This window comes from Pristiophorus japonicus, chromosome 21 (genome assembly GCF_044704955.1).
Source record: "Pristiophorus japonicus isolate sPriJap1 chromosome 21, sPriJap1.hap1, whole genome shotgun sequence".
Classification (NCBI taxonomy): domain Eukaryota; kingdom Metazoa; phylum Chordata; class Chondrichthyes; family Pristiophoridae; genus Pristiophorus; species Pristiophorus japonicus.
Window position 1 is genome coordinate 83,002,221 of NC_091997.1, and position 25,604 is coordinate 83,027,824.

General features: G+C 48.1%; 1 protein-coding gene and 1 pseudogene across 1 annotated transcript in view; both read right to left on the reverse strand.

Annotated features, from left to right (window-relative positions):
• snupn (snurportin 1) overlaps window positions 1-25,604 on the reverse strand; it is a 33,401-nt gene that overhangs the window by 6,417 nt on the left and 1,380 nt on the right. Inside the window, exons 2-7 of the mRNA XM_070864196.1 lie at window positions 24,696-24,861; window positions 20,994-21,150; window positions 11,553-11,657; window positions 7,587-7,683; window positions 5,388-5,485; window positions 4,262-4,342 (exon numbers count right to left, since the gene is read on the reverse strand). Of these exons, the coding sequence (XP_070720297.1) occupies window positions 4,262-4,342; window positions 5,388-5,485; window positions 7,587-7,683; window positions 11,553-11,657; window positions 20,994-21,150; window positions 24,696-24,853 (696 nt within the window). The 5' untranslated portion in view covers window positions 24,854-24,861. The remainder of the gene's footprint in view (window positions 1-4,261; window positions 4,343-5,387; window positions 5,486-7,586; window positions 7,684-11,552; window positions 11,658-20,993; window positions 21,151-24,695; window positions 24,862-25,604) is intronic.
• LOC139234277 (5S ribosomal RNA) lies at window positions 2,082-2,200 on the reverse strand (annotated as a pseudogene).

Below are 25,604 nucleotides of genomic sequence, written 5' to 3' on the forward strand. Positions count from 1 at the left end.
ACCAAGTGAAAAATGACAAGTTGGGACAACACTCGGGCAAGATTGAAATAGAAACAGAAACAGGTTCCATCTCTAATTTTTTTCCAGGTCTGAAACGTGAACTCTTTTTTTTCTCTCCACTGATACTGCCCGACCTGCTGAATATTTCCAGCATTTTGTGTTTTTATTTCAGATTTCCAGCATCTGGGGTATTTTGCTTTTGCACTCGGGTAAGGCTGAGGTTCAAGGATCTGTAGCATGGATTACTGCCACAAACTATTAAATAATTCAATTCCAACATTTTAATCACCTCGATTTGATCAAATTGTTCAACCTATCTGCTCAGAATGTATCCTTTTAAGCCCCTGTATCATTCTGGTGAATCTGCACTCCAAGGTCAAAGATCCTCTCGGAATGAGTGATCACAGTATGGTTGAATTTGTAATACAGATTGAGGGTGAGGAAGTAGTGTCTCAAACGAGCGTACTATGCTTAAACAAAGGGGACTACAGTGGGATGAGGGCAGAGTTGGCTAAAGTAGACTGGAAACACAGACTAAACGGTGGCACAATTGAGGAACAGTGGAGGACTTTTAAGGAGCTCTTTCATAGTGCTCAACAAAAATATATTCCAGTGAAAAAGAAGGGCGGTAAGAGAAGGGATAACCAGCCGTGGATAACCAAGGAAATAAAGGAGAGTTTCAAATTAAAAACCAATGCGTATAAGGTGGCCAAGGTTAGTGGGAAACTAGAAGATTGGGAACATTTTAAACAACAGCAAAGAATGACTAAGAAAGCAATAAAGAAAGGAAAGATAGATTACGAAGGTAAACTTGCGCAAAACATAAAAACAGATAGTAAAAGCTTTTGCAGATATATAAAACGGAAGAGTGTGACTAAAGTAAATGTTGGTCCCTTAGAAGATGAGAAGGGGGATTTAATAATGGGAAATGTGGAAATGGCTGAGACCTTAAACAATTATTTTGCTTCAGTCTTCACAGTGGAAGACACAAAAACCATGCCAAAAATTGCTGGTCACGGGAATGTGGGAAAGGAGGACCTTGAGACAATCACTATCACTAGGGACGTAGTGTTGGACAGGCTAATGGGACTCAAGGTAGACAAGTCCCCTGGTCCTGATGAAATGCATCACAGGGTATTAAAAGAGATGGCGGAAGTTATAGCAGATGCATTCGTTATAATCTACCAAAATTCTCTGGACTCTGGGGCGGTACCAGTGGATTGGAAAGCAGCTAATGTAACGCCTCTGTTTAAAAAAGGGGGCAGACAAAAGGCAGGTAACTATAGGCCGGTTAGTTTAACATCTGTAGTGGGGAAAATGCTTGAAACTATCATTAAGGAAGAAATAACGGGACATCTAGATAGGAATAGTGCAATCAAGCAGATGCAGCATGGATTCATGAAGGGGAAATCATGTTTAACTAATTTACTGGAATTCTTTTGAGGATATAACGAACATGGTGGATAGAGGTGTACCGATGGATGTGGTGTATTTAGATTTCCAAAAGGCATTCGATAAGGTGCCACACAAAAGGTTACTGCAGAAGATAAAGGTACGTGGAGTCAGAGGAAATGTATTAGCATGGATAGAGAATTGGCTGGCTAACAGAAAGCAGAGAGTCGGGATAAATGGGTCCTTTTCGGGTTGGAGATTGGTGGTTAGTGGTGTGCCACAGGGATCGGTGCTGGGACCACAACTGTTTACAATATACATAGATGACCTGGAAGAGGGGACAGAGTATAGTGTAGCAAAATTTGCAGATGACACAAAGATTAGTGGGAAAGCGGGAAAGCGGGTTGTGTGGAGGACACAGAGAGGCTGCAAAGAGATTTAGATAGGTTAAGCGAATGGGCTAAGGTTTGGCAGATGGAATACAATGTCGGAAAGTGTGAGGTCATCCACTATGGGAAAAAAACAGTAAAAGGGAATATTATTTGAATGGGGAGAAATTACAACATGCTGCGGTGCAGAGGAACCTGGGTGTCCTTGTGCATGAAACTCTTTTGAGTTAACCTGCAAAAACATAAAACATTAAAACCATGCCACCCGACCTGGGTGACACAGCAGACATTTTCAAGGAAAGCCTACTGCACCTGGTATTCCCAGGCAGTCTCCCATCCAAGTACTAACCAGGCCTGACTCTGCTTAGCTTCCGAGATCAGACCAGATCAGGCGTTTTCAGACTAGTGTGGCCGTAGCCTCCTTGTGCATGAATTCCAAAAAGATAGTTTGCAGGTGCAGCAGGTAATCAGGAAGGCGAATGGAATGTTGGCCTTCATTGCGAGAGGGATGGAGTACAAAAGCAGGGAGGTCCTGCTGCAACTGTACAGGGTATTGGTGAGGCCGCACCTGGAGTACTGCGTGCAGTTTTGGTCACCTTACTTAAGGAAAGTTATACCAGCTTTGGAGTGGGTACAGAGATGATTCACTCGGCTGATTCCGGAGATGAGGGGGTTACCTTATGATGATAGATTGAGTAGACTGGGTCTTTACTCGTTGAAGTTCAGAAGGATGAGGGGTGATCTTATAGAAACATTTAAAATAATGAAAGGGATAGACAAGATAGAGGCAGAGAGGTTGTTTCCACTGGTCGGGGAGACTAGAACTAGGGGGCACAGCCTCAAAATACGAGGGAGCCAATTTAAAACCGAGTTGAGAAGTAAATTCTTCTCCCAGAGGGTTGTGAATCTGTGGAATTCTCTGCCCAAGGAAGCAGTTGAGGCTAGCTCATTGAATGTATTCAAGTCACAGATAGATAGATTTTAACAAATAAGGGAATTAAGGGTTATGGGGAGCGGGCGGGTAAGTGGAGCTGAGTCCACGGCCAGATCAGCCATGATCTTGTTGAATGGCGGAGCAGGCTCGAGGGGCTAGATGGCCTAAGCCTGTTCCTAATTCTTATGTTCTTATTCTTCCTGAGGGTCGGTGACCACAGATAGAGTGCCCCAGATGTGGTCTGACCAAGCGCTGTACCACTGAAGCATCACTTTCTCCCCTCTGTATTAGCCAGGGCTCAGTAGGCAGCACCCTTGCCTCTCAGTCAAAGGTTGTATGTTCAAGTCCCACCCCAGAGACTTAAGCACATAATTCTAGGCTGACAATCCCAATGCAGTGCTGAGGGAGTGCCGTCTTTCGGATGAGACGTTAAACCCCGTCTGCTCCTCGAAGATGGTTGTAAAAGATCCCATGGCACTATTTCGAAGAAGAGCAGGGGAGTTATCCCCGATGTCCTGGTCAATATTTATTCCTCAGTTAACATGACAAAAAAAACTGATTCTCTGGTCATTATCATATTGCTGTTTGTGGGAGCTTGCTGTGCGCAAATTGGCTGCCACGTTTCCCACATTACAACAGTGACTACACTCCAAAAGTACTCCATTTACTGTAAAACGCTTTGAGACGTCCGGTGGCCGTGAAAGGCGCTACATAAATGCAAGTCTTTCTTTATTACCTCTGCTCCCTCTACTGCTGGGTAACTGTGACTGGCCAAAATATATACAAGCTTTTACTCGTAGCTCGAGCTGATTATTTCAAGGGGGCTGGAATACAGAAAGTAAGGCCATTTTTCCAATTAATTTTTGACGGAAGAATAAATTCTCTGATCAAGGCGAGGATGTCAGTGCCAGGGAACTGCACCGATTCCAACACCTACACCCTGAAGGTGGGGTACACCACAGGACTGAACTCCCTCTGCTCTGTCCCATAATGTATCCAGCTCCAAACACATGACGCATGCCTCACTGAGGTGACATTTCCATTTCCCAAGAAAAAAAGATTGCATTTATATAGCGCCTTTCACGACCACCGAACGTCTCAAAGACGGCACCTATGACAGTGCAGCACTCCCTTAGCACTGCATTGGGAGTCTCAGCCTAGAATTATGTGCTTAAGTCCCTGGAGTGGGACTTGAACCCACAACCTTCTGACTCAGAAGCAAGGGTGCCGCCCACTGAGCCAGGGCTGACCGCTGTTGCCAAAGTGAAAAATGACAAGTTCAGACCAAGATTCTGGGCGTTTAACATTGTGCATTGCTGTGGTGGAGTCTGTTCAACCTTATGTTAGAGAAAAGACTTTGATCTCTTTGTTCCAGGCTGGATCGAGACCCAGAGCCAGTGGAGAAAGGAGAGTGCAATATACCACACTGTGCCTGAAAATAACTCACTTCAGTCTGTCAATGATATCCACACGAGGGTAAATAACCAGCAGCTCAGACTGGCTGGCGTATGCAAACCTCACCGCGCAAAAAAGGGGAAACACTCACTGGATTCCGGGTTGCAATCTCACACAGCTTCTGGTCTTCCTCTTGCAGTTTGGATTGAAGCCAGAAGAATCTGAATTCTGTCTGTTTTTAAATAAAAGTAAAAAAATAATTAATATATTCTCCAAATGATCGGTTACAAACCCATTAAAGGTCTTGCATTTATATAGCACCCGGTCACATCCTCAGGACATTCCAAAGCGCATTCACTTAATTTGTCGGCAATTTGGACAAGTAAAGGTCCCCCGAACAAATGAGCAGCTCATGGTTTTTAGTAATATTGGCTGAGGGTTCGATGTCAGCCAGGACACTGGGAGAACTCCCCTGCTCTTCTTTTCATTGTGTCACGGGATCATTTGCATCCGCTTCAGCAGGCAGATGGAGCCTCAGTTTAACGGTGCCTCCAACTCCCTCAGTCCTACACTGAAGTGTCAATCTGCATCAGCTGCTCTAGTCTGCACTGGAGCTTGAAGCCATGGCCTTCTGACTCAGAGGCCAGACTCGCCATCAACTGAGACGAGTTGACCTTTAATGTCAAAATTTTCGAGCATGTTTGTCAACAGTCCCGGTTTTGTTTTTCATTTTAACCGATTCAAGGCTATTTGCATTGTATGGAGCTTGCTAAATAACATAAGAATTAGGATCAGGAGTAGGCCATTCGGCCCCTCGAGCCTGCTCCGCCATTCAATGAGATCATGGCTGGTCTTCGACCTCAACTCTACTGTCTTGCACTATCCCCAGATTCCTTTAATATCCAAAAATCTATCGATCTCTGCCCTGAATATGCTCAAAGACTGAGACTCCACAGCCCTCTGGGGTAGAGAATTCCAAAGATTCACCACCCTCTGAGTGAAGAAGTTTCTCTTCATCTCCGTCCTAAGTGGCCAACCCCTTATTAGAATATCTTAAGGATACCTCCCATGTTCTGAGTTACAATAAATGGAGAGAGAGGGAGAGGGAGAGGGGGAGAAAGAGAGCGGTAAAGGTAAAGAGAGAAAGAGAGAAAGAGAGAGAGAGAGAAAGAGAGAAAGAGAGAAAGAGAGAAAGAGAGAAAGAGAGAAAGAGAGAAAGAGAGAGAGAGAGAGAGAGAGAGAGAGAGGCACTTTAAACTCACTGCCTCCATACAGACCTGACAATCATAGACTGGGTGACCTCTCCAACACATCACATCCAAGACAAAGAATGTTCTGTCCACTTCGCTGTAAATGCAGTCCAATATGGTGTAATCTGGAGAAGGGAGGTCGAAGAGTTAGCAATAATTAGGGTAATAAAATCCAGAAAGACATTAATCAAAAGCTCGATGACCGGCCTCTCAAATCAATGACATCACACCCAGGATGTGCATGGGGCCCAAGCTAACGAAAACTAACCAATCGGGGCCCTTGGGAGTTTATTTTTCTGACTTGAGTGTAACATTTGTTTCCAGAGTGCGTGGCGATATATGGGCAACGGAAGTGGAGCAGTTACTGAGCCAGACAGCCCAAGGGAATGACGGGTGAAGGGAGCTGGGCAAGAAAGAAAAAAAAAGGAGAAAACTTGCATCACTGCCTCAGGGCTTTACAGTGTACTTTTAAAGTGTAGCCACTGTTGTAATGTGGGAAATACTGCAGTCAATTTGAGCACAGCAAGCTCCCACAAACCGCAACGCGAGAGTTACCAGATAATGTGTTTATTTTAGTGATGTCGATAGCAGGATAAATATTGGCCAGGACATGGTGCCGTGGGATCTTTTACATCCAGCTGAGAGGGCAGATGGCTCGGTTTAATGTCTCGGCCGAATGACGGCACCTGCGACAGTGCAGCGCTCCCTCAGTAATGCACCCTGCATTAATGGCTGCTTCTTTCTGCTAAAGCTAACTCTGCTCCCAAACACCATCAGTCCCAGTAATAGAAACAAAACATGTGTGAAATTTAACATTTCTTTGTGGTTGGGGTTTTTAAAAAAATAGATGAGATTCCCTCTTTATAAACAGGCCCAGCCCGACAGTTCAGCATACAAATGCATTGAATGGTGTTATGATGCCTCCACAAGATCCTGCAAATCCTCTGGGAGGACAGACGCACCAACGTTAGCGTCCTCGACCAGGCCAACATCCCCAGCATCGAAGCACTGACCACACTTGGTCAGCTCCGCTGGGCGGGCCACATAGTTCGCATGCCTGACACGAGACTCCAAAGCAAGTGCTCTACTCACGGCAAACGAGCCAAAGGTGGGCAGAGGAAACGTTTCAAGGACACTCTCAAAGCCTCCATGATAAAGTGTAACATCCCCACTGACACCTGGGAGTCCTCGGCCAAAGACCGCCCTAAGTGGAGGAAGTGCATCTGTGAGGGCTCTGAGCACCTTGAATCTCGTCGCCGAGAGCATGCCGAAACCAAGCGCAGGCAGCGGAAGGAATGTGCGGCAAACCTGTCCCACCCACCCTTTCCTTCAACGACTATCTGTCCGACCTGTGACAGGGACTATGGCTCTCGTTCAGCCACCTAAGGACTCAGTTTTCGAGTGGAAGCAAGTCTTCCTCCATTCCGAGGAACTGCCTATGATAATGACAATGATGAGGTGTAACAGTGAGCCACACAGACCAAGGTCCGAGGCTTGGCCGCTGGTTCGTGCCGAGTTAGAGGCGGACACTGGAATTGGCCTCAATGCCCACAGGCGCCAGAGCAACAAAAAACAGATAACATTTGAGCCAATGTTCCTCCTCCCAGTCAGTATCCTCAACCCTTGCTGGAAGGGGGCAGTCACAGCGATTTGATACAGGCACAGTCACGATCACTTAGTTGTTTATTAGTGTCAGCCGGGGCTCAGTGGGCAGCACTCTTGCCTCCGAGGTCAGAAGGTTGTGGGTTCAAGTCCCACGCCAGAGACCTGAGCACAAAAATCTAGGCCGACACTCTCAGTGTAGTGTTGAGGGAGTGCTGCACTGTCGGAGGTGCCGTCTTTCGGATGTGACGTTTTACAGTTTGCCGTCTGCCCTCTCAAGTGGACGTAACAGATCCCATGGCACTATTTCGAAGAACAGCAGGGGAGTTCTCCCCGGTGTCCTGGCCAGAAACTGTGGTGGATGCAGAATCCATAAAACCTTTTAAATGGGAAGTGGATAAATATAATATAAAAGAAAAAATAAATTAAAAGGAATGGGCAGGGGTTAGGGGACTAAGTGTATAAGTGAGAGCCAGCCAGCATGATGGGCTGAATGGCCCTCTTCTGCGCTGTTAAATTCTATGATTACATGCCAGATTTTGACTCTCTCAGGCCTGAACCAGTATCTTACTGCTTGCCTCGAACAAGCTTATTAAACGTGATTGATTATTGAAATGCGCTTACCTTTACCGATAGCAGAGTTGTGCCGATTTCCACCAGGCAGGAGCGAGGGAAACCTGTTCACACAGAAGCCGCTCCGCGAGTAGGCTGCCGTGCTCCCCTGACCGAAGGAGATTGAACAGAAACCGTTAACGGGTCAATCCATCTCGCGGCTCTCTGTCCCATTATTCATGTTCTCACTCGTGTGTCCTTTCTTCTCTTTCTAATCCTCACCCCTCGTTACCACGCACCAATCTTCCACTAGCAGGGGGAAAGATGCCCTACTCCCAGGCCTCAACCAAAACCCCATTATCCTCCTCCAACGCAGTGATAGTAGCACTGGGTGACTCACCTTGGGCCCCACCTTCCCATTCAGCAAGTTCAGAGGGAGGCAAAGTCACAAGTGTAATAGACTGCTCCACCTAGTGGACTGCTGTGGTAATGCAACTACGGATGTAAAATAATAAAAGAATCACGTGACAAGGTCACATGATGTCAGTTTCTGTATTGGAACCATCTTGTGTAGTGTGTTTCTTAGTGATGTCGTAAGAATATATCACAATGAGGACCTGTTCTTCTCCACCCCCACTCCTTTTGTTTTAAGCAGTGCTCCCCCCGCCCTTTTACCCAACTTCATTCCTCCAAACCATCCAGATCCAGGCGACAGGGCGGCACCAGCAGGTACCTATTCTCAGATTTCTATCAAAGCAGCTCTGAACTCCACAGCGCCTGGTCTGCCCTCAAGGCTTCCATAATCAGCACCTGCGAAGAGACGCTCGGTCACTCGATCAGGAAACACCAAGACTGGTTCGACGAGAACGACCAAGAAATCCAGGAGCTAATAAGCCGCAAGCGCAAGGCATACTTGGACTGGAAATAGCAACACAACTCGAGAGCAAGAAAGCAGCTCTACAGACGTATGAAGGCCGAGGTCCAACAAAAAACTCGCGACCTAAAGAACAGATGATGGGTGGAGAAAGCGCAGGTGATCCAGCAACTAGCCGACAACCACGACATGCGAGGATTCTTCAGCGTAGTCAAGACCACATTCGGCCCAAGCACCCAAGGCCCTACCCCACTGCTGGCCAAGAACAGAGAGGTGCTCATCAAGGACAGAGAGGCAGTCAGTGCTTGCTAGAAGGAGCACTTCGAAGAGCTCCTCAACCAAGACTCTGTCTTCAACGCGAGTGTCCTCGACTTCATCCCACAGCATGCTACCCGCCACCACCTCAGCACAACCCCAGCCGTGTCCGAGGTAGAAAAGGCCATCAGTCAACTGAAAAACAAGGCACCAGGAACCCCTGCCAAAGCACTAAAACATGGCGGAGAAGCACTTTTGGCGCGAATACACAATCTCATTTCTCCCATCTTGAAGGAGGAGAGCTTGGCAGGTGATCTCAGAGACGTGGTAATCATGACCATCTTCAAGAGAGGCGACAAGTCCGATTGTGGTAACTACAGAGGAATTTCCGCTGTCTGCCACAGGGAAAGTCATCGCAAGAATCCTCCTCAATCGCCTTCTCCTTGTGATTGAAGATCTCCTCCAAGTCGCAATGTGGATTCCGCCCACTAAGGGGCGCAATGGACATGATCTTCACCACGCGGCAAACCCAAGAGAAATGCAGGGAACAGCACCAACCCCTGTACATGGCCGCCTTTGACCTCACTAAGGCCTTTGAAACGGTCAGCCGTGAGGGATTATGGAGCGTTCTCCTCTGTTTCGACTGCCCCCAAAAGTTTGTCACCATCCTTCGCCTGCTTCACGATGACATGCAAGCCGTGATCCCGACCAACAGATCCACCACAGACCCAATTCACGTTCGAACCGGGGTCAAGCAAGTCTGTGTCATCGCACCAACGCTCTTCTCGATCTTCCTTGCTGCAATGCTCCATCTCACTCTCAGTAAGCTCCCCGCAGGAGTGGAACCAATCTACAGAACAAACGGGAAACTGTTCAGACTCCGCTGCCTCCAGGCCAGATCCAAGGTCGCCCCATCCTCCGTCACTGAATTACAGTATGCAGACAATGCTTGCATCTGGGCTCACTCAGAGGCCGAACTCCAAGCCATACTCAACACCTTCACCGAAGCATACGAGCGCATGGGCCTTACACTAAACATTGGGAAAACAAAGGTCCTCTACCAACCTGCCCCCGTCACACAGCACTGCTCCCAGAGTATCAAACTCCTTGGGCAACGTGGACCATTTTCCATACCTTGGGAGCCTACTGTCAACAAAGGCAGACGTCGAATACAAAGTGCAATACCACCTTCAGCCAGAGCAGCCTTCGGTCGCCTGAAGACCAGGACCTCAAACCTGGCACCAAGCTCATGATCTACAGAGCAGTCGTGAGACCCACCCTCCTCTACGCCTCAGTGACATGGACTATGTACAGCAGGCACCTCAAAGCACCGGAGAAGTACCACCAACGCTGACTCCGCAAGATCCATTGACAGGATAGGCGCACCAACGTCCGCGTTCTCGCTCAGGCCAACATCCCCATCATCAAAGCATTGACCACGCTCAATCAACTCGTTGGGTGGACCACGCCATCCGCATGCCCGATACGAGACTCCCAAAACAAGCGCTCCACTCAGAGCTCCAACACGGCAAGCGAGGCCCAGGTGGGGAGAGGAAACGCTTCAAGGACCACTTGATCAAACAAATGGTGATGAAAGTCGGAGAAGCTGGTAGAAGAACGGGATTTCTCAAGCAAATTTTGCCCCATTTGTCACCTAATTCAGTGTTCCTGAAAGCTTACATCCCCGACACCTGGGAGTCTCTGGCCCAAGACCGCACAAGGTGGAGGAAGAGCATCCGGGAGGGCGCTGAACGCCTCGAGTCTCTTCGCCGGGAGCTGAAACCAAGCGTCGACAGCGGAAGGAGCGCGGCAACCTAGGCTCCCCACCCAACTGTTCCTTCAACCACCATCTGCCCCACCTGTGACAGAGACTGTAGATCCCACATTGGTCTCATCAGCCACATGAGAACTCATTTTTAGTGTGGAAGCAAGTCATCCTGCCTAAGAGATGGGAGCATGTCAACGCTGGCCCAGGGGTTTAAGTGCATAATTGTAAGTGTTTGGTTGACTTTCCCCCCCCCAAAATATATCCTAGTATGTATCGATGTATCTTTTTGTAGTTCTCATTTACAATACTTTTGCACTTTAGCTCCCAGCTCAGTAACCCCATCGCTTGCCCCAGTCGTTCCCAAATTTTTATGACATTAATTACTTTCCAAAATTCTTTAATACCATCAGGATACCAACCTCACCCTAACTGGCCTGTCTTTTGCATGCTGCCTCCTAGGCCAGCATACACAGTTCTCCCAACTTCCGCACCTGGGCCATTTCCTATGCTGCTCTTTTTCGGACTCCCAAAATCCAAACCACCCCCAGCTCTGTCCAATATTGCAGTGTGTGCCAGCAAAGCTGCTCAGTGTTGGAGCGAATACCACCCGCCTGTCGCTTCCACAGTTTCACATTCGCGTATTGTTGCAGATGTAAATACTGCACCGCTATCTTGCATAAGAACATAAGAATTAGGAACAGGAGTAGGCCATCTCGCCCCTCGAGCCTGCTCCGCCATTCAACAAGATCATGGCTGAACTGGCCGTGGACTCAGCTCCACTTGCCCGCCCGCTCCCCATAACCCTTAATTCCCTTATTGGTTAAAAATCTATCTATCTGTGATTTGAATACATTCAATGAGCAAGCCTCAACTGCTTCCTTGGGCAGAGAATTCCACAGATTCACAACCCTCTGGGAGAAGAAATTCCTTCTCAACTCGGTTTTAAATTGGCTCCCCCGTATTTTGAGGTTGTGCCCCCTAGTTCTAGTCTCCCTGACCAGTGGAAACAACCTCTCTGCCTCGAAGGGTCTGGTGCTGCCCATAAGGGTCGCATGCAGTGCGAGTTCACGCCCGGGAGCAGCAGCGAGGGTCGACCAGTCCCGCAGGGCCGGGTGGGGGGTTTAGGATGTTTAGCACTTACTTTGGAGGCTACGATGAGCGTGCGCTTGCCAACGGGACAGACCACCAGGAGCCACTCTTCAACCAGGTCGCTTGGCACATCTACCAGCCACTCGGAGAGCATCAACTGCAAGAGAGAGAAAGAGAGAGACAGGCTTAGCCAATTACAGGCCGCTTCTTTGTAAGGTGGGGGGCACAATTCCATAGCGTCCTCTAAATATCCCATAAAAAGTTGTTTAACGCAATTTGAATGTGAAAAGTAACATTTCTTGGAGGCAGGAGAAAGAAAAGACAGACAATGGCAAAGAGAAGGTGGTGAGTGAATTCATTTGATTTTTATATAATTGTGAGGGGGTTATGACGGGGTAGATGCTGAGAGGATGTTTCCCCTCGTGGGGGAATCTAGAACTAGGGGGCATAGTTTCAGAATCAGGGGTCACCCATTTAAAACGGAGATGAGGAGGAATTTCTTCTCTCAGAGGGTCGTGAATCTTTGGAATTCTCTGCCCCAGAGAGCTGTGGAGGCTGGGTCACTGAATATATTTAAGGTGGAGATAGACAGATTTTTGAACGATAAGGGAGTCAAGGGTTATGGGGGGCGGGCGGGGAAGTGGAGCGGAGGCCAGGATCAGATCAGCCAAGATCTTATTGAATGGCGGAGCAGGCTCAAGGGGCCGTATGGCCTACTCCTATTGCTTACGTTATGTGATTAAATTGAAAACGAGAGATAAGGAATTCAATGGGCTGAGAGCCACTCAAGAATCAAACCTTTAGGAATGGGGAGAGAGCAAGAGTTCTGACTAAGGGTCATCGACCTGAAACGTTAACTCGGTTTCTCTCTCCACAGATGCTGCCTGACCCGCTGAGTATTTCCAGCATTGTCTGTATTTATTCAAGAGTTCTTGAGGATTTGTTCCAGGAGAAACCCAATTCTGGGATCAGTGTCCTGAATGCACGCTCTCACCCGCTGGAGAAGTCCCAATATGTAAAGATTTTATAAAGTTACTTCTGGTAACTATTTTATTTTCAGGCCTCCTCTGTGGTGCTCTGTACATCCTTTACTTCACCAGCTAAATAACAAAGCAGACTTGGTCTTTCTCTTCAGGTCAATCACTGCAAGTGCCTCTCCCACCCAGGAATTCCAACTTTATTTTCCAGTGTGTCAGCCATGGCTCAGTGGGTAGCACTCTGGCCTCAGAGCCAGAAGATTGTGATTGTGGGTTCTCGCCAGAGACTTCAGCACAAAAAAAAAATCTAGGCTGACACTCCAGTGCAGTGCTGAGGGAGTGCTGCACTGTCGGAGGTGCCATCTTTCGGATGAGACATTAAACCGAGGCCCCATCTGCTCTCAGGTGGATGTAAAAGATCCCACGGCACTATTTCGAACAGGAGCACGGGAGTTATCCCCGGTGTCCTGGTCAATATTTATCTATCAACCAACATCACAAACAGATGATCGGGTCATTATCACATTGCTGTTTGTGGGAGCTTGCTGTGCGCAAATTGGCTGCCGCGTTTCCCACATTGCAACAGTGACTGTACTTGGTTGTGAAAGGTGTTATATAAATACAAGTTCTTTCTTTCATCAGGCTGAAGAGGGGCACAACTTTGTAGCCAGAACTTCCCATCTGCCGAGTGCCCAATCTCAGCCCCTCCACTGCAGGGAGGCACCAAGCAGAGGCCAGCTGTTTGCCCCATGGCAAGAAAAATATACGGCGCCGAGAATCGTCCCGTGTGCCGTCCAGCAGCTCGTTTCAGATCGGAACCGGGATCGCCTGCTCACAGATGGGGATCTCAGAATAAGGGCTCGGCCGTTTAGGACTGAGAGGAGGAGAGACTTCTTCACTCAGAGGGTGGTGAATCTTTGGAATTCTCTGCCCCAGAGAGCTGTGGAGGCTGGGTCATTGAATATATTTAAGGCGGAAATGGACAGATTTTTTGAACGATAAGCGAGTGAAGGGTTATGGGGAGCGGGCGGGGAAGTGGAGCCGAGTCCATGATCAGATCAGCCAAGATCTTATTGAATGGCAGAGCAGGCTCGAGGGGCCGAATGGCCGACTCCTGCTCCTATTTCTTATGTTCTTGTGTTAAAATAACCGAGCAAAATACAACAGCTTGAGGCGAGGCCGTCAGCGGTTTGTGAATCCTCCGTGCTCTCAGCCACTCAACAATGGATGCATTGGACTCCAGGCTCAGTTGAGGTGAATCTGTTACCAGTCACAGACGCCCCACACACGAGCAATGAAAGCCTGGGATTCACGAGCCGAAGGTGTCAATGACTCGGGAGCAGTAGGTTGAAGGTTCCTTTCCTGCACAACAATGTAATTTGTGCCAAATACTGGAACAGGGGGCAGGAAAAGGTTCAACTGGTGACCTTCCTCTCCTGCATCATTTACTGTCAATGTTTTCTGTTCATGTTTCAACATCTTCCCATTTCCCCAAATACTGCCAGCTTTACAGAAAGGGCTATAACTGCACAGCATCATATATTTAGCAACATACATTGGTGACAATCTCGGTGCGTTTAAGTGGCTGCATTGGTGCACAATGCAAGGCAATGGTATTCCTGATTTGGCCACGAGTGTGCAACTGTCCCAGAGTGAAACTCCATCATCATAGGCAGTTCCTCGAAATCGAGGAAGACTTGCTTCCACTCTAAAAGTGAGTTCTCAGGCGACTGAACAGTCCAATACGGGAACCACAATCTCTGTCACAGGTGGGACAGACAGTGGTTGAAGGAAAGGGTGGGACTGGTTTGCCGCACGCTCCTTCCGCTGTCTGCACTTGTTTTCTGCATGCTCTCGGCGACGAGACTCGAGGTGCTCAGCGCCCTCCCGGATGCACTTCCTCCACTTAGGGCGGTCTTTGGCCAGGGATTCCCAGGTGTCAGTGGGGATGTTGCACTTTATTAGGGAGGCTTTGAGAGTGTCCCTGTAACGTTGCCTCTGCCCACCTGGGGCTCGCTTGTCGTGTAAGAGTTCCGAGTAGAGCGCTTGCTTTGGGAGTCTTGTGTCATCAGTGCTTTGATGCTGGGGATGTTGGCCTGATCAAGATCGCTAATGTTGGTGCGTCTGTCCTCCCAGGGGAGTTGCAGGATCAGTACAAGCAGACAGGCAACACACACAACACAGCAACCTCATCTATCGACCGCACCTCCCAATCCCGCCACCCTGAACAACCTGATCGTGGGAAATTAAGCTCAGTATTTCTCTCTGGGCTCCACAGGAAGTCTTGCTACAACTGTACATGGCCTTGGTGAGATCACACCTGGAGTACTGTGCGCAGTTTTGGTCTCCTGATCTAAGGAAGGATATACTTGCCTTGGAGGCGGTGCAACAAAGGTTCACTGGATTGATTCCTGGGGTGAGAGGGCTGTCTTATGATGAGAGATTGTGTAGAATGGGCCGATACTCTCTGGAGTTTAGTAGAATGAGAAACATACAAGATTCTGAGGGGGATTGACAGGGTAGATGCTGAGAGGTTGTTTCTCCGGGTTGGAGTTTCTAGAACCAGGGAGCACAGTCTCAGGATAAGGGGTCGGCCATTTAAGACAGAGATGAGGAGGAATTTCTTCACTCAGAGGGTTGTAAATTCTTGGAATTCTCTGCCCCAGAGGGCTGTGGATGTGGAGCCTCTGAATATATTCAAGGCCGAGATCGATAAGATTTTTGGAGTCGAGGGGAATCAAGGAATATGGGGATTGGGCGGGAAAGTGGAGTTGAGGTCGATGATCAGCCATGATCGTATTGAATGGCGGAGCAGGCTCGAGGGACCATAGGGCCTACTCCAGATGCTCTTATGAACGCCAACGCTTGGAGCGGCCTGTGACACAACCCCCTCTACAGGTACACACTTTACTTCAATGGTTTGCACGAGGGCACGTCCACGTCTTAACAACTCCAGAGTGCAAAGAGAAAAAAAAGAGAAAAAGTGTGCGATTTACAGAGATTACACAAGTGCCAGCAATCCACTTGGGACCGGGACCGTAATTTAGAAAACAAACACCGGATCATTGGCCTCAATGTCACGCGATACCGCTGCGCGATCGTGGTACGCGTTATGCTGGTGCCGCCGGGTTTCTACGTGATCATTGAGATCTGGGTGGACTAAGGAGAGCCTGGTTTTGAGTGCTCTCTTCATTAACAATTCTGCAGGGGGAGCCCCGGTGAGCGATGGGGGCGCGTCCGGTAGCTGAGCAGGACCCGAGATCATCGGGTCTGCAAGGAGCCGTCCGTTACGCATTTCAAGCTCTGCTTGATGGATTGGACTGCCCATTCTGCTTGGCCATTGGATGCGGGCTTAAATGGGGAAGACCTGACATGCTTAATGCCATTGCGGGTCATGAACCCGTTGAATTCCGAGCTGGTGAAATATGGTCCATTGTCACTGACAAGGTCGTCGGGCAGACCATGGGTGGCGAACATGGCCCTGAGGCTTTCAATGGTGGCATTATTACACATTCAATCCATTTAGAATAAGCGTCCACTGCTACTCGAAACATCTTCCCTAGAAAAGGGCCAGCAAAATCTACATGGACCCTGGACCATGGTTTGGAGGGCCATGACCTCAGGCCTCCCTGGGTGCATTGCTCAGTGCATGCCAGTTCATTGGATATATTCAAGAGGGAGTTAGATATGGCCCTTATGGCTAAAGGGATCAAGAGTTATGGAGAGAAAGCAGGAAAGGGGTACTGAGGTGAATGATCAGCCATGATCTTATTGAATGGTGGTGCAGGCTCGAAGGGCTGAATGGCCTACTCCTGCACCTATTTTCTATGTTTCTATGTTTCTAATCTCATGGGGACAGCATTAAACATAAATAGCTCACCTATAAATCAGGCTTCGATGTACATTAGGATTTACTGTGCGTACACAATATGGGCAAGTGTGAAAAACAGTGCTCATACACTCACTCTCTATGCGGTATATGCTCGACCGGGGGGAGAAGGAATATACCTAGTGTATTTCCCGTGTACACCGACTATCAGTTTTATTCCTGTCCTGGTCTATTAAGCAGGGACTGGAAGCAGGTTTATGGACCAGTAAACTTTGTTCAAGGCTGACACCTAGTGGCAAGGCTGGTGATTACCGAAGGGCAGTTAGCCTCTGACCTAACTCGCTGCAGTGAGCGTTCTAACCATTTCAAGTCCTTCTCCTTCTTCCATGCTGCCGCTGTGCCACACCTTGAAGAATGTTGAGCAAATTCTGGTCACAAAATCAGTTTACTGTACAAACGGATCTGCGACCCCTGTGCAAATGTGGATGAATCAAATATCCATTTTGTACAGACGATTCCATACTGGACATCATCATCATAAGGCGGTCCCTCGAACGAGGATGACTTGTTTACACACGAGTTCACAGATGTTTCGATGAAGGACCCGATGTTCCAGTCCTGAACTCCAATTGAAGGGTGGAAGATGCCTGTGCGTGGATTTTTTTAACGTGTGGTGACTGTTGCACATCAGCCACCACACGGGCTTGACAGAGCTAGGCCTTTATCCAGTGGCAAGGGTTAACCAGGACGACTGGAGACCTGCTCTGCTGCATGGACCTAGTGCGCTCACATATCGCAGTGTAGGCTGGTCCGTGCTGCCCCTGGGCCCTCGCCTCTTCTGGGCCCCGTACCCTCATTCACCGCTCCTCCGCCACGATCTCTCGCCGCTCCTTCGACACAAACATTCACCGAACCGCCGCCACAATCACCCACCAAATCTCAGCCATAATCCCTCATCGCTCCTCTGCCCCGATCACTCATTGCAAGTCCGCCACGGTTTATGTACTGCCACCCGCTAACGCAACAGGTTTCCCTCCGAATCTTACAGACATCATGTACAGGTGCAATGACCTTTTCAGGCGTATTTGCTCAAAACCCAAGAATTTTTTTTTAAGTTGCCATTTGTTCTGATCAAGGAAAATCCACCAAATGAGAGAGACCGGTGAAAGTTCTGCCATAAACTCATTTTTTAAGTCAGAAACATGTGTCTGCATTTCGTTATTGGTTCTTCTGCCCCTCCTCCCCCCACAATTCAGACAATTCTTCAGATACAATCTCCACCTCTCCTACCGGTATCCGTTGTCCAGTAGATTATTCATAAGGATTCAAGTGCTGTAAAGGGCTTTGAGGACGTGAAAGGCGCTATATAAATTAATTTTTTTTATATCCCCCCCAAATAAAGGGGAGAGGGCTTTTAATTTAAGTGACGTTTGAAAATAATTCATTTTGCTATTCCAGCACGCGAGTAGGGGATGGGGAACGGCACGAGTGAATGAACATCCCATCACTTTCTGGGGTTATCTGCCTATCTTTTCGGTCTGTCTAGTTTGTTTTGCCATCAAAAAAGGTACAGAGCGCAAAGCCTGTGCGATTCAGACAGGACTACACCGCCATCTGCAGCAGGGGAGCAGTACTACTGGAACCAAAATGCCACTTGTGTGTGTGTGTGTGTGTGTTTGGCACACCTGAACAAAAGCTTCAATCCACAGAAACAAAAAAGCAGATCTGAAGGCAAATATGGCACCTTCTAGAAAGCAACGACAGGCCCCACTATTGTCTAGGAGGGATGAGCATTCAACAAAAATCAAATCATAAGAACATAAGAAATAGGAGCAGGAGTAGGCCATACAGCCCCTCGAGCCTGCTCTGCCATTCAATAAGATCATGGCTGATCCGATCATGGACTCAGGTCCACTTCCCTGCCAGCTCCCCATAACCCCTCATCAGTTAAGAAACTGTCTGTCTCTATCTTAAATTTATTCAATGTCTCAGCTTCCACAGCTCTCTGAGGCAGCGAATTCCACAGATCCACAACCCTCAGATTCCTCCTCAGCTCAGTTTTAAATGGGCAGCCCCTTATTCTAAGATCATGCCCTCTAGTTCTAGTCTCCCCCATCAGTGGAAACATCCTTTCTGCGTCCACCTTGTCAAGCCCCCTCATAATCTTATACGTTTCGATAAGATCACCTCTCATTCTTCTGAATTCCAATGAGTAGAGAGAGGCCCAACATACTCAACCTTTCCTCATAAGTCAACCCCCTCATCTCCGGAATCAATTCTCGTACACTAAAAGAAATTGTTCTTTTGAGACACCAGGACAAAAAGTGCAACCAAAAATCAAATCAAGATAGCAGTACAGGATATCCTGGCCACTCACAGAAAGAAACGATTAAAAAGTGGCATGATTGAGAGCAAAGTGTGCAGCATTTTATATAGATTACCAAGTGATTTAATGATTTAGTCTATATATTTTATTAGTGTCAGCCGTGGCTCAGTGGGCAGCACTCTCGCCTCAGAGTCAGAAGGTTGTGGGTTCAAGTCCCACTCCAGGGACTTGAGCATATAAATCTAGGCTGACACTCCAGTGCAGTGCTGAGGGAGTGCTGCACTGTCGGAGGTGCTGTCTTTCAGATGAGACGTTAAACCGAGGCGCCGTCTGCTCTCAGATTTGCGTAAAAGATCCCATAGCACTAGTTCGAAGAGGAGCAGGGGAGTTATCCCCGGTGTCCTGGCCAATATTTATTCCTCAATTAACATAACAAAAACAAATGATCTGGGTCATTATCACATTGCTGTTTGTGGGAGCTTGCTGTGCGCAAGTTGGCTGCCACGTTTCCCACATTACAACAGTGACTACACTCCAAAAGTACTTCATTGGCTGTAAAGTGCTTTGCGACATCCGGTGGTCGTGAAAGGCGCTTTATAAATGCAAGTCTGTCTTTCTATTACAGTGGAATCTGATTATAGCGATGAATTGTGACAAATCCCCAAATGCGGACTATAATTGAAAGCTCACAGATTGAGAAGTGGGCAATCCACAATGACCTGTGGGGCTGCTCACAGACCAAAGGGGTGTCTCTGCGCAGGGCTTTAGGACGTGCTGATGAGCAGGGTTGTTTTAACGGTGAACAGCACTGACCAACAATTTAAACAGCCCAACGGTACACCGTGCAGGAAGGAAAGAACTTGCATTTATATAGCGCCTCGCTCATGGCCACAGGACGTCCCAAAGTGCTTTACAGCCAATGAAGTACTTTTGGAGTGTTGCAATGTAGGAATGACGACCCATATCCACAGCATTTTGGGGCGGGGGAAGGAGGGGGGGGGAAAGAGAGAGAGTTCCAGATTCCCACTACCCTTTGTGCAAAGAAGTGCTTCCTGATATCAATCCTGACAGCCTGGCTCTAATTTTAAGGTTGTGTCCCCTTGTTCTGGACTCCCCAGCACTCGAGGAAATAGTCTCTCTCTCTATAACCCGTATTAGCTCCTTTAATCATCCTAAACAGCTCAATCAGGTCAGCCCTTCAGCTTCTATATTCAAGAGAATACAAGGCTAGTCTGTGCAACCTGTCCTCGGAACTTAACCCCTTTTAGCCCCAGTATCATTTATTGCAAATCCAAACCGTCCAGTTAATACCCCACCCCACTATGGAATCAGCCTTTCCCGGTTTACGATGTCAAATCTTCTGCACGATTCCAAGTATTTCTCTCTCCCCGACAAGCCTCGTACCCGGACAGTTACTGCTTGATTTTGCATGTCATTCGTGATGATTTAACCCACTTGGGGTACTTTCATCGTGAACTGAGTCCTCGAGCTCTTGTACCCGTTTCAGATGCTCCCAGTTTATTATCCCGTGCACTTGGGGTAGATTAATGCATGGGCCTTCGGCAAGTAGCTGCAAGAGGCTGACCCTCATTCCCATTCCCGATCTTCCTTCCCTACGCTCCTAAAGAAACAGTGTGTGGCTGGGCTTTGGTAGCGTGGGGCATTAGCTCTGGTCATTTTGTCAGGCTATTTGACTGTGCTAGGCATCACAACCCATGTGCACTTCGAGTAAAGGTTGATGTGTAGGGATTAGGACAGGGATAGAAAAATTTGCATTTATATAGCGCCTTTCATGGCCATCGGATGTCTCAAAGCGCTTTACAGCCAATGAAGTACTTTTAGAGTGTAGTCACTGTTGTAATGTGGGAAACACAGCAGCCAATTTGCGCACAGCAAGCTCCCACACACAGCAATGTGATGACCCAGATAATCTGCTTTAGTGGTGTTGAGTGAGGGACAAATATTGGCCCAGGACACCGGGGAGAACTCTGCTGCTTGTCTTCGAAATAGTGGGCATGGGATCTTTTACATCCACCGAGAGGGCAGAGGGGACCTCCGTTTAACATCTTATCCGAAAGACGACACCTCCGACAGTGCGGCACTCCCTCAGCACTGCACTGGGAGTGTCAGCCTAGATTTATGTGCTCGAGTCCCTGGAGTGGGACTTGAACCCACAACACTCTGACTCCGAGGCGAGGGTGCTGCCCACTGAGCCACAGCTGACACTGCCTGATTTTCCTACATGAGCGGTGGGAATACGACTGCTGCCTGCTCGGGTCCACATGCTCATCGCTCGGCTGGAAACTGCGCCCTTTCCTTGGTGAACACACTTGAGGAGCGACTCTGGGAACATCCTCTCACCTGGTTTGCGTAACGTTTGGGCAACTTCTTCTTTGCCAGCTCGACCTCCATTTCGTCGTGCTCCTCCTTCCTCTCGGACTCATCCCCGCTGTCCTCTCCCCCTGTCCAGTCATCTTCAGCTAGACGCCTTGCGTGGTTAACGTAATCCAAGCGCCGCCTTCGATCCAAAAACAGAATAAAGCAGGGGTGAAGTCGACACAGCGCCACAGTCAAGTACTACACCAAACCGAAAGAACCTGCATATATCTCGGGCTCCCCACGACCACCAGACGTCCCAAAGCGCCAATGAAGTACTTTCAGAGCATAGTCACTGTTGTAATGTGGGAAACGCAGCAGCCAATTTGCGCACAGCAAGCTCCCACAAACAGCAATGTGATAACAACCAGATAATCGGTTTTTGTTAAGTTGATTGAGGGATAAATATTGGCCAGGACACCAGGGATAACTCCCCTGCTCTTCTTCCAAATAGTGCCATGGGATCTTTCGCAGATGGGGCCTCGGTTTAACATCTCACGCGAAAGACGGCACCTCCGACAGTGCAGCACTCCCTCAGTACTTCATTTAAAATAACACAGAATCTTAATGAAGGGGACATGCCTGAAATATTAGTCTGTCTTTTCTCTTGACAGAAGCTAGCCAATCTCACAAAAACAGATTATCTGGTCATTATCGCATTGCTGCTTGTGGGAGCTTGCTGTGCGCAAATTAACTGCCACGTTTCCTGCATTACAACGGCGACTACACTTCAAAACGTACTTCATTGGCTGTAAAGCACTTTGGGATGTTCAGAGGTGAAAGGCGCTATATAAATGCAAGTCTTCCTTTCTTCTTTGCGAAGGGCAGCACCAAATACAACTCCTGCCATGAGAAAAACAACAGGAAGCAGCAGTTAATGGGGCCGTGCCCTCGGAGACCAATGGAGATATCTTATTTCAAATGGATGCATTTCCGAGAGATCCCACTTATTCACCAGAACGGGGTGGAAAGGGGAGGGGAGAGGGTGCCAGGACTTGACCGATCAAGTAAACAATCTCACATCGATCCGGATGTTCCAAGTAATGTGCCTGTGGGGATTCAATCCACCGCCGCCGCCCCCCCCGCCCCCGTGTTCCTCTCTTCCCAACGGTAAGATCAGCTGGGACAGCTGATCAGCCAACGGAAAGCTGCCCATTTAGCCTGTAACTACAGACCGGACAAAACTGGCCCCTTGATGCAGACCATAGCGCCATCCCCACCCACCTACAGAGGGACCTGGGTGTCCTTGTTCACCAATCACTGAAAGTTAACCTGCAGCTACACCAAACAATTAAGAAAGCAAATGGTGTGTTAGCCTTTATTACAAGAGAATTTGTGTACAAGAGTAAAGATGTCTTATTGCAATTATATCGGTCCCTGGTGAGACCGCACCTGGAGTATTGTGTACAGATTTTGGTCTCCTTATCGAAAGAAGGATATACTTGCGATTGAGGGAGTGCAACGAAGGTTCACCAGACTGATTTCTGGGATGGGGGTTGTCCAATGAGGAGAGATTGTGTAGACTAGGCCGATATTCTCTAGAGTTTGGAAGCAGGGAGAAGGTTTCCCCCGGGCTGGGGAGTCCAGAACCAGGGGTCACAGTCTCAGAATAAGGGGTCGGCCATTTAGGACTGAGATGAGGAGAAACTTCTTCACTCAGAGGGTGCTGAATCTCTGGAATTCTCTGCTCCAGAGGGCTGTGGATACTCAGTGGTCGAGTATATTCAAGACAGAGATTGATTGATTTTTGGATATGAAGGGAATTGAGGGATGTGAGGACAGTGCAGGAAAGTGGAGTTGAGGTAGAAGATCAGCCATGATCTTATTGAATGGTGGAGCAGGCTCAAGGGGCCGAATGGCCTATCCCTGGCTCCTAATTTTGACATTCTTACAGAGAGAGCACTAAAGGCTGGAATCAGTCCTGCACAGCGGCTAACTTTACCAGTCGAGACTCTGCCCGTTTAAATCTATTCCTGAGCCAGTGCGTGGAGCACGTTGAAAGCATAGAAACATAGAAAATAGGTGCAGGAGTAGGCCATTCGGCCCTTCGAACCTGCACCACCATTCAATGAGTTCATGTCTGAACATGCAACTTCAGTACCTCATGCCTGTTAATTTAACTTTCAGCGTGTATTCTCTTCTTCAGCACAGAAGGCTGGCTGGCTCTCTGTCCAACAGTGCATCCATTCAATCAATTAATGAGACCCCAGATACATAGTGATGGAGCATTTTCCCTCACGTCAACATGACCAGGAGCAGCAACCAGAGCTTGTTATGCAGCAACCACACAATGTAACTACATCAACACAAGCACGCGTAGAAGATCCCGTTAATCGGAGATCACGAATCGTGACTTTCTTTGCTCTCACAGTTACACGACTGGTAGAAGCACACACTTTCGAACAGGAGAATAACAGATTTGTAAAACAACACCATCTTGTATTTATATAGCGCCTTTTAACGTAGTAAAACATCCCAAAGCATTTCACAAGAGCATTATCAAACAGAATTTGATACTGAGCCACACAAGGAGAAATTAGGGCAGGTGACCAAAATCTTGTTCAAAGAGGTAGGTTTTAAGGAGCATCTTAAAGGAGGAAAGAGAGGCGGAGAGGTTTAGGGAGGGAGTTCCAGAGCTTGGGTCCCAGGCAACAGAAGGCACGGCCACTGATGGTTGAGCGATTATAATCAGGGATGTTCAAGAGGGCAGAATTAGAGGAGCGCAGGGTGGGGGGGGGGGGGTTGGAGGAGATTACAGAGTTAATCTGTAATTAATAATACAACGCAAGAGAGCAGACTATTTGCTCCTGACCCTCCACCAGTTACAGGCTGAAACTGGCCATGGGGAGCGGGGCAAAATTCAATGTTGAAACACGAGTCCCTGCCAGTTCGTGCGTTCGGACGTACAATGTGACCCACCACCCACGTGTTATTTTTGGCTCCCTCACCAACACATGTCTTGCACATTTGCCTGCGCCAACATCAATCGGCAGTGACAGATCAGGCCACACCTGGACCACTGCGTGCAATTTTGGTTTCCATATTTACGAAAGGATATACTTGCTTTGGAGGCAGTTCAGAGAAGGTTCACTCGGTTGATTCCGGAGATGAGGGAGTTGACTTATGAGGAAAGGTTGAGTAGGTTGGGCTTCTACTCATTGGAATTCAGAAGAATGAGAGGTGATCTTATCGAAACGTATAAAATTGAGGGGGCTGGACGCAGAGAGGATGTTTCCACTGATAGGGGAGACTAGAACTAGAGGGCATGATCTTAGAATAAGGGGCCGCCCATTTAAAAACTGAGATGAGGAGGAATTTCTTCTCTCAGAGGGTTGTAAATCTGTGGAATTTACTGCCTCAGAGAGCTGTGGAAGTTGGGTCATTGAATAATTTTAAGACAGAAATAGACAGTTTCTTAACCAATAAGGGAATAAAGGGAGCGGGCGGGGAAGTGGACCTGAGTCCATGATCGGATCAGCCATGATCTTATTGAATGGCGGAGCAGGCTCGAGGGGCTGTATGGCCTACTCCTGCTCCTGCTCCTATTTCTTATGTTCTTACGTGTTCTTATCAGTTTTCACGGGCGGGGACCTGGTGGGAAGAGCTGATGCATCTTGGCGAGCAAACTCTCAAAACTCTCCACCATTTGCAGCCATGTCGTTTCTTCGCTTCATTCCGACGACTTACGATTTTTGGGTTTCCAGAAGCTTCCTCCTGCGCTCCGCCTGCTCCTGTGTGTTGGATTTGAGTTTGTACTGGGCGAGACGTGGGTGTGGAGCTGCAGTGCTGTTCAGGTCCTGAGACACCGCAAAGCTGGAGAACAACACCCGGCTCAATTCGTCCATAATGATCACTGCAATCAAAATAAATCCCAGGGCATTATCTCGAAGAAAGTTCTCCCCAGTGTCCTGGGACAATATTTGTCCCTCAAATCAACAGAACAAAAACAGATTATCTGGTCATTTATCTCATTGCTGTTTGCAGAACCTTGCAGAGCGCAAATTGGCTGCCGCATTTCCTACTTTACAACAGTGACTATGTACATTGAAACATATAAAATTCTTACAGGGCTTGACAGGGTAGATGCAGGGAGGATGTTTCCTCTGGCTGGGGAGTCTAGAACCAGGGGTCAGAGTCTCAGAATAAGGGGCTGCCCATTTAAAACTAAGATGAGGAGGAATTTCTTCTCTCAGAGGCTTGTAAATCTGTGGAATTCTCTGCTCCAGAGAGCTGTGGAGGCTGGGACATTGAATATATTTAAGGCAGAGATAGACAGATTTTTGACCGATAAGGGAATAAGGGGTTTCAGGGGAGCAGGCAGGGAAGTGGACCTGCGTCCATGATCGGATCAGCCATGATCTTATTAAATGACCTACTCCTGCTCCTAATTCTTATGACTACACTTCAAAGAAAAGTCCTTCACTGTCTATAAAGCGCTTTGGTACGTCAAGTGGCCACGAAAGGCGCTATATAAATGCAATCCGTTGGGCGGGCCACAACTGTCCGCATGCCAGACATGAGACTCCCTAAGCAAGCGCTCTACTCGGAGATCCAACACGGCAAGCGAGTCCCAGGTGGGCAGAGGAAACGTTTCAA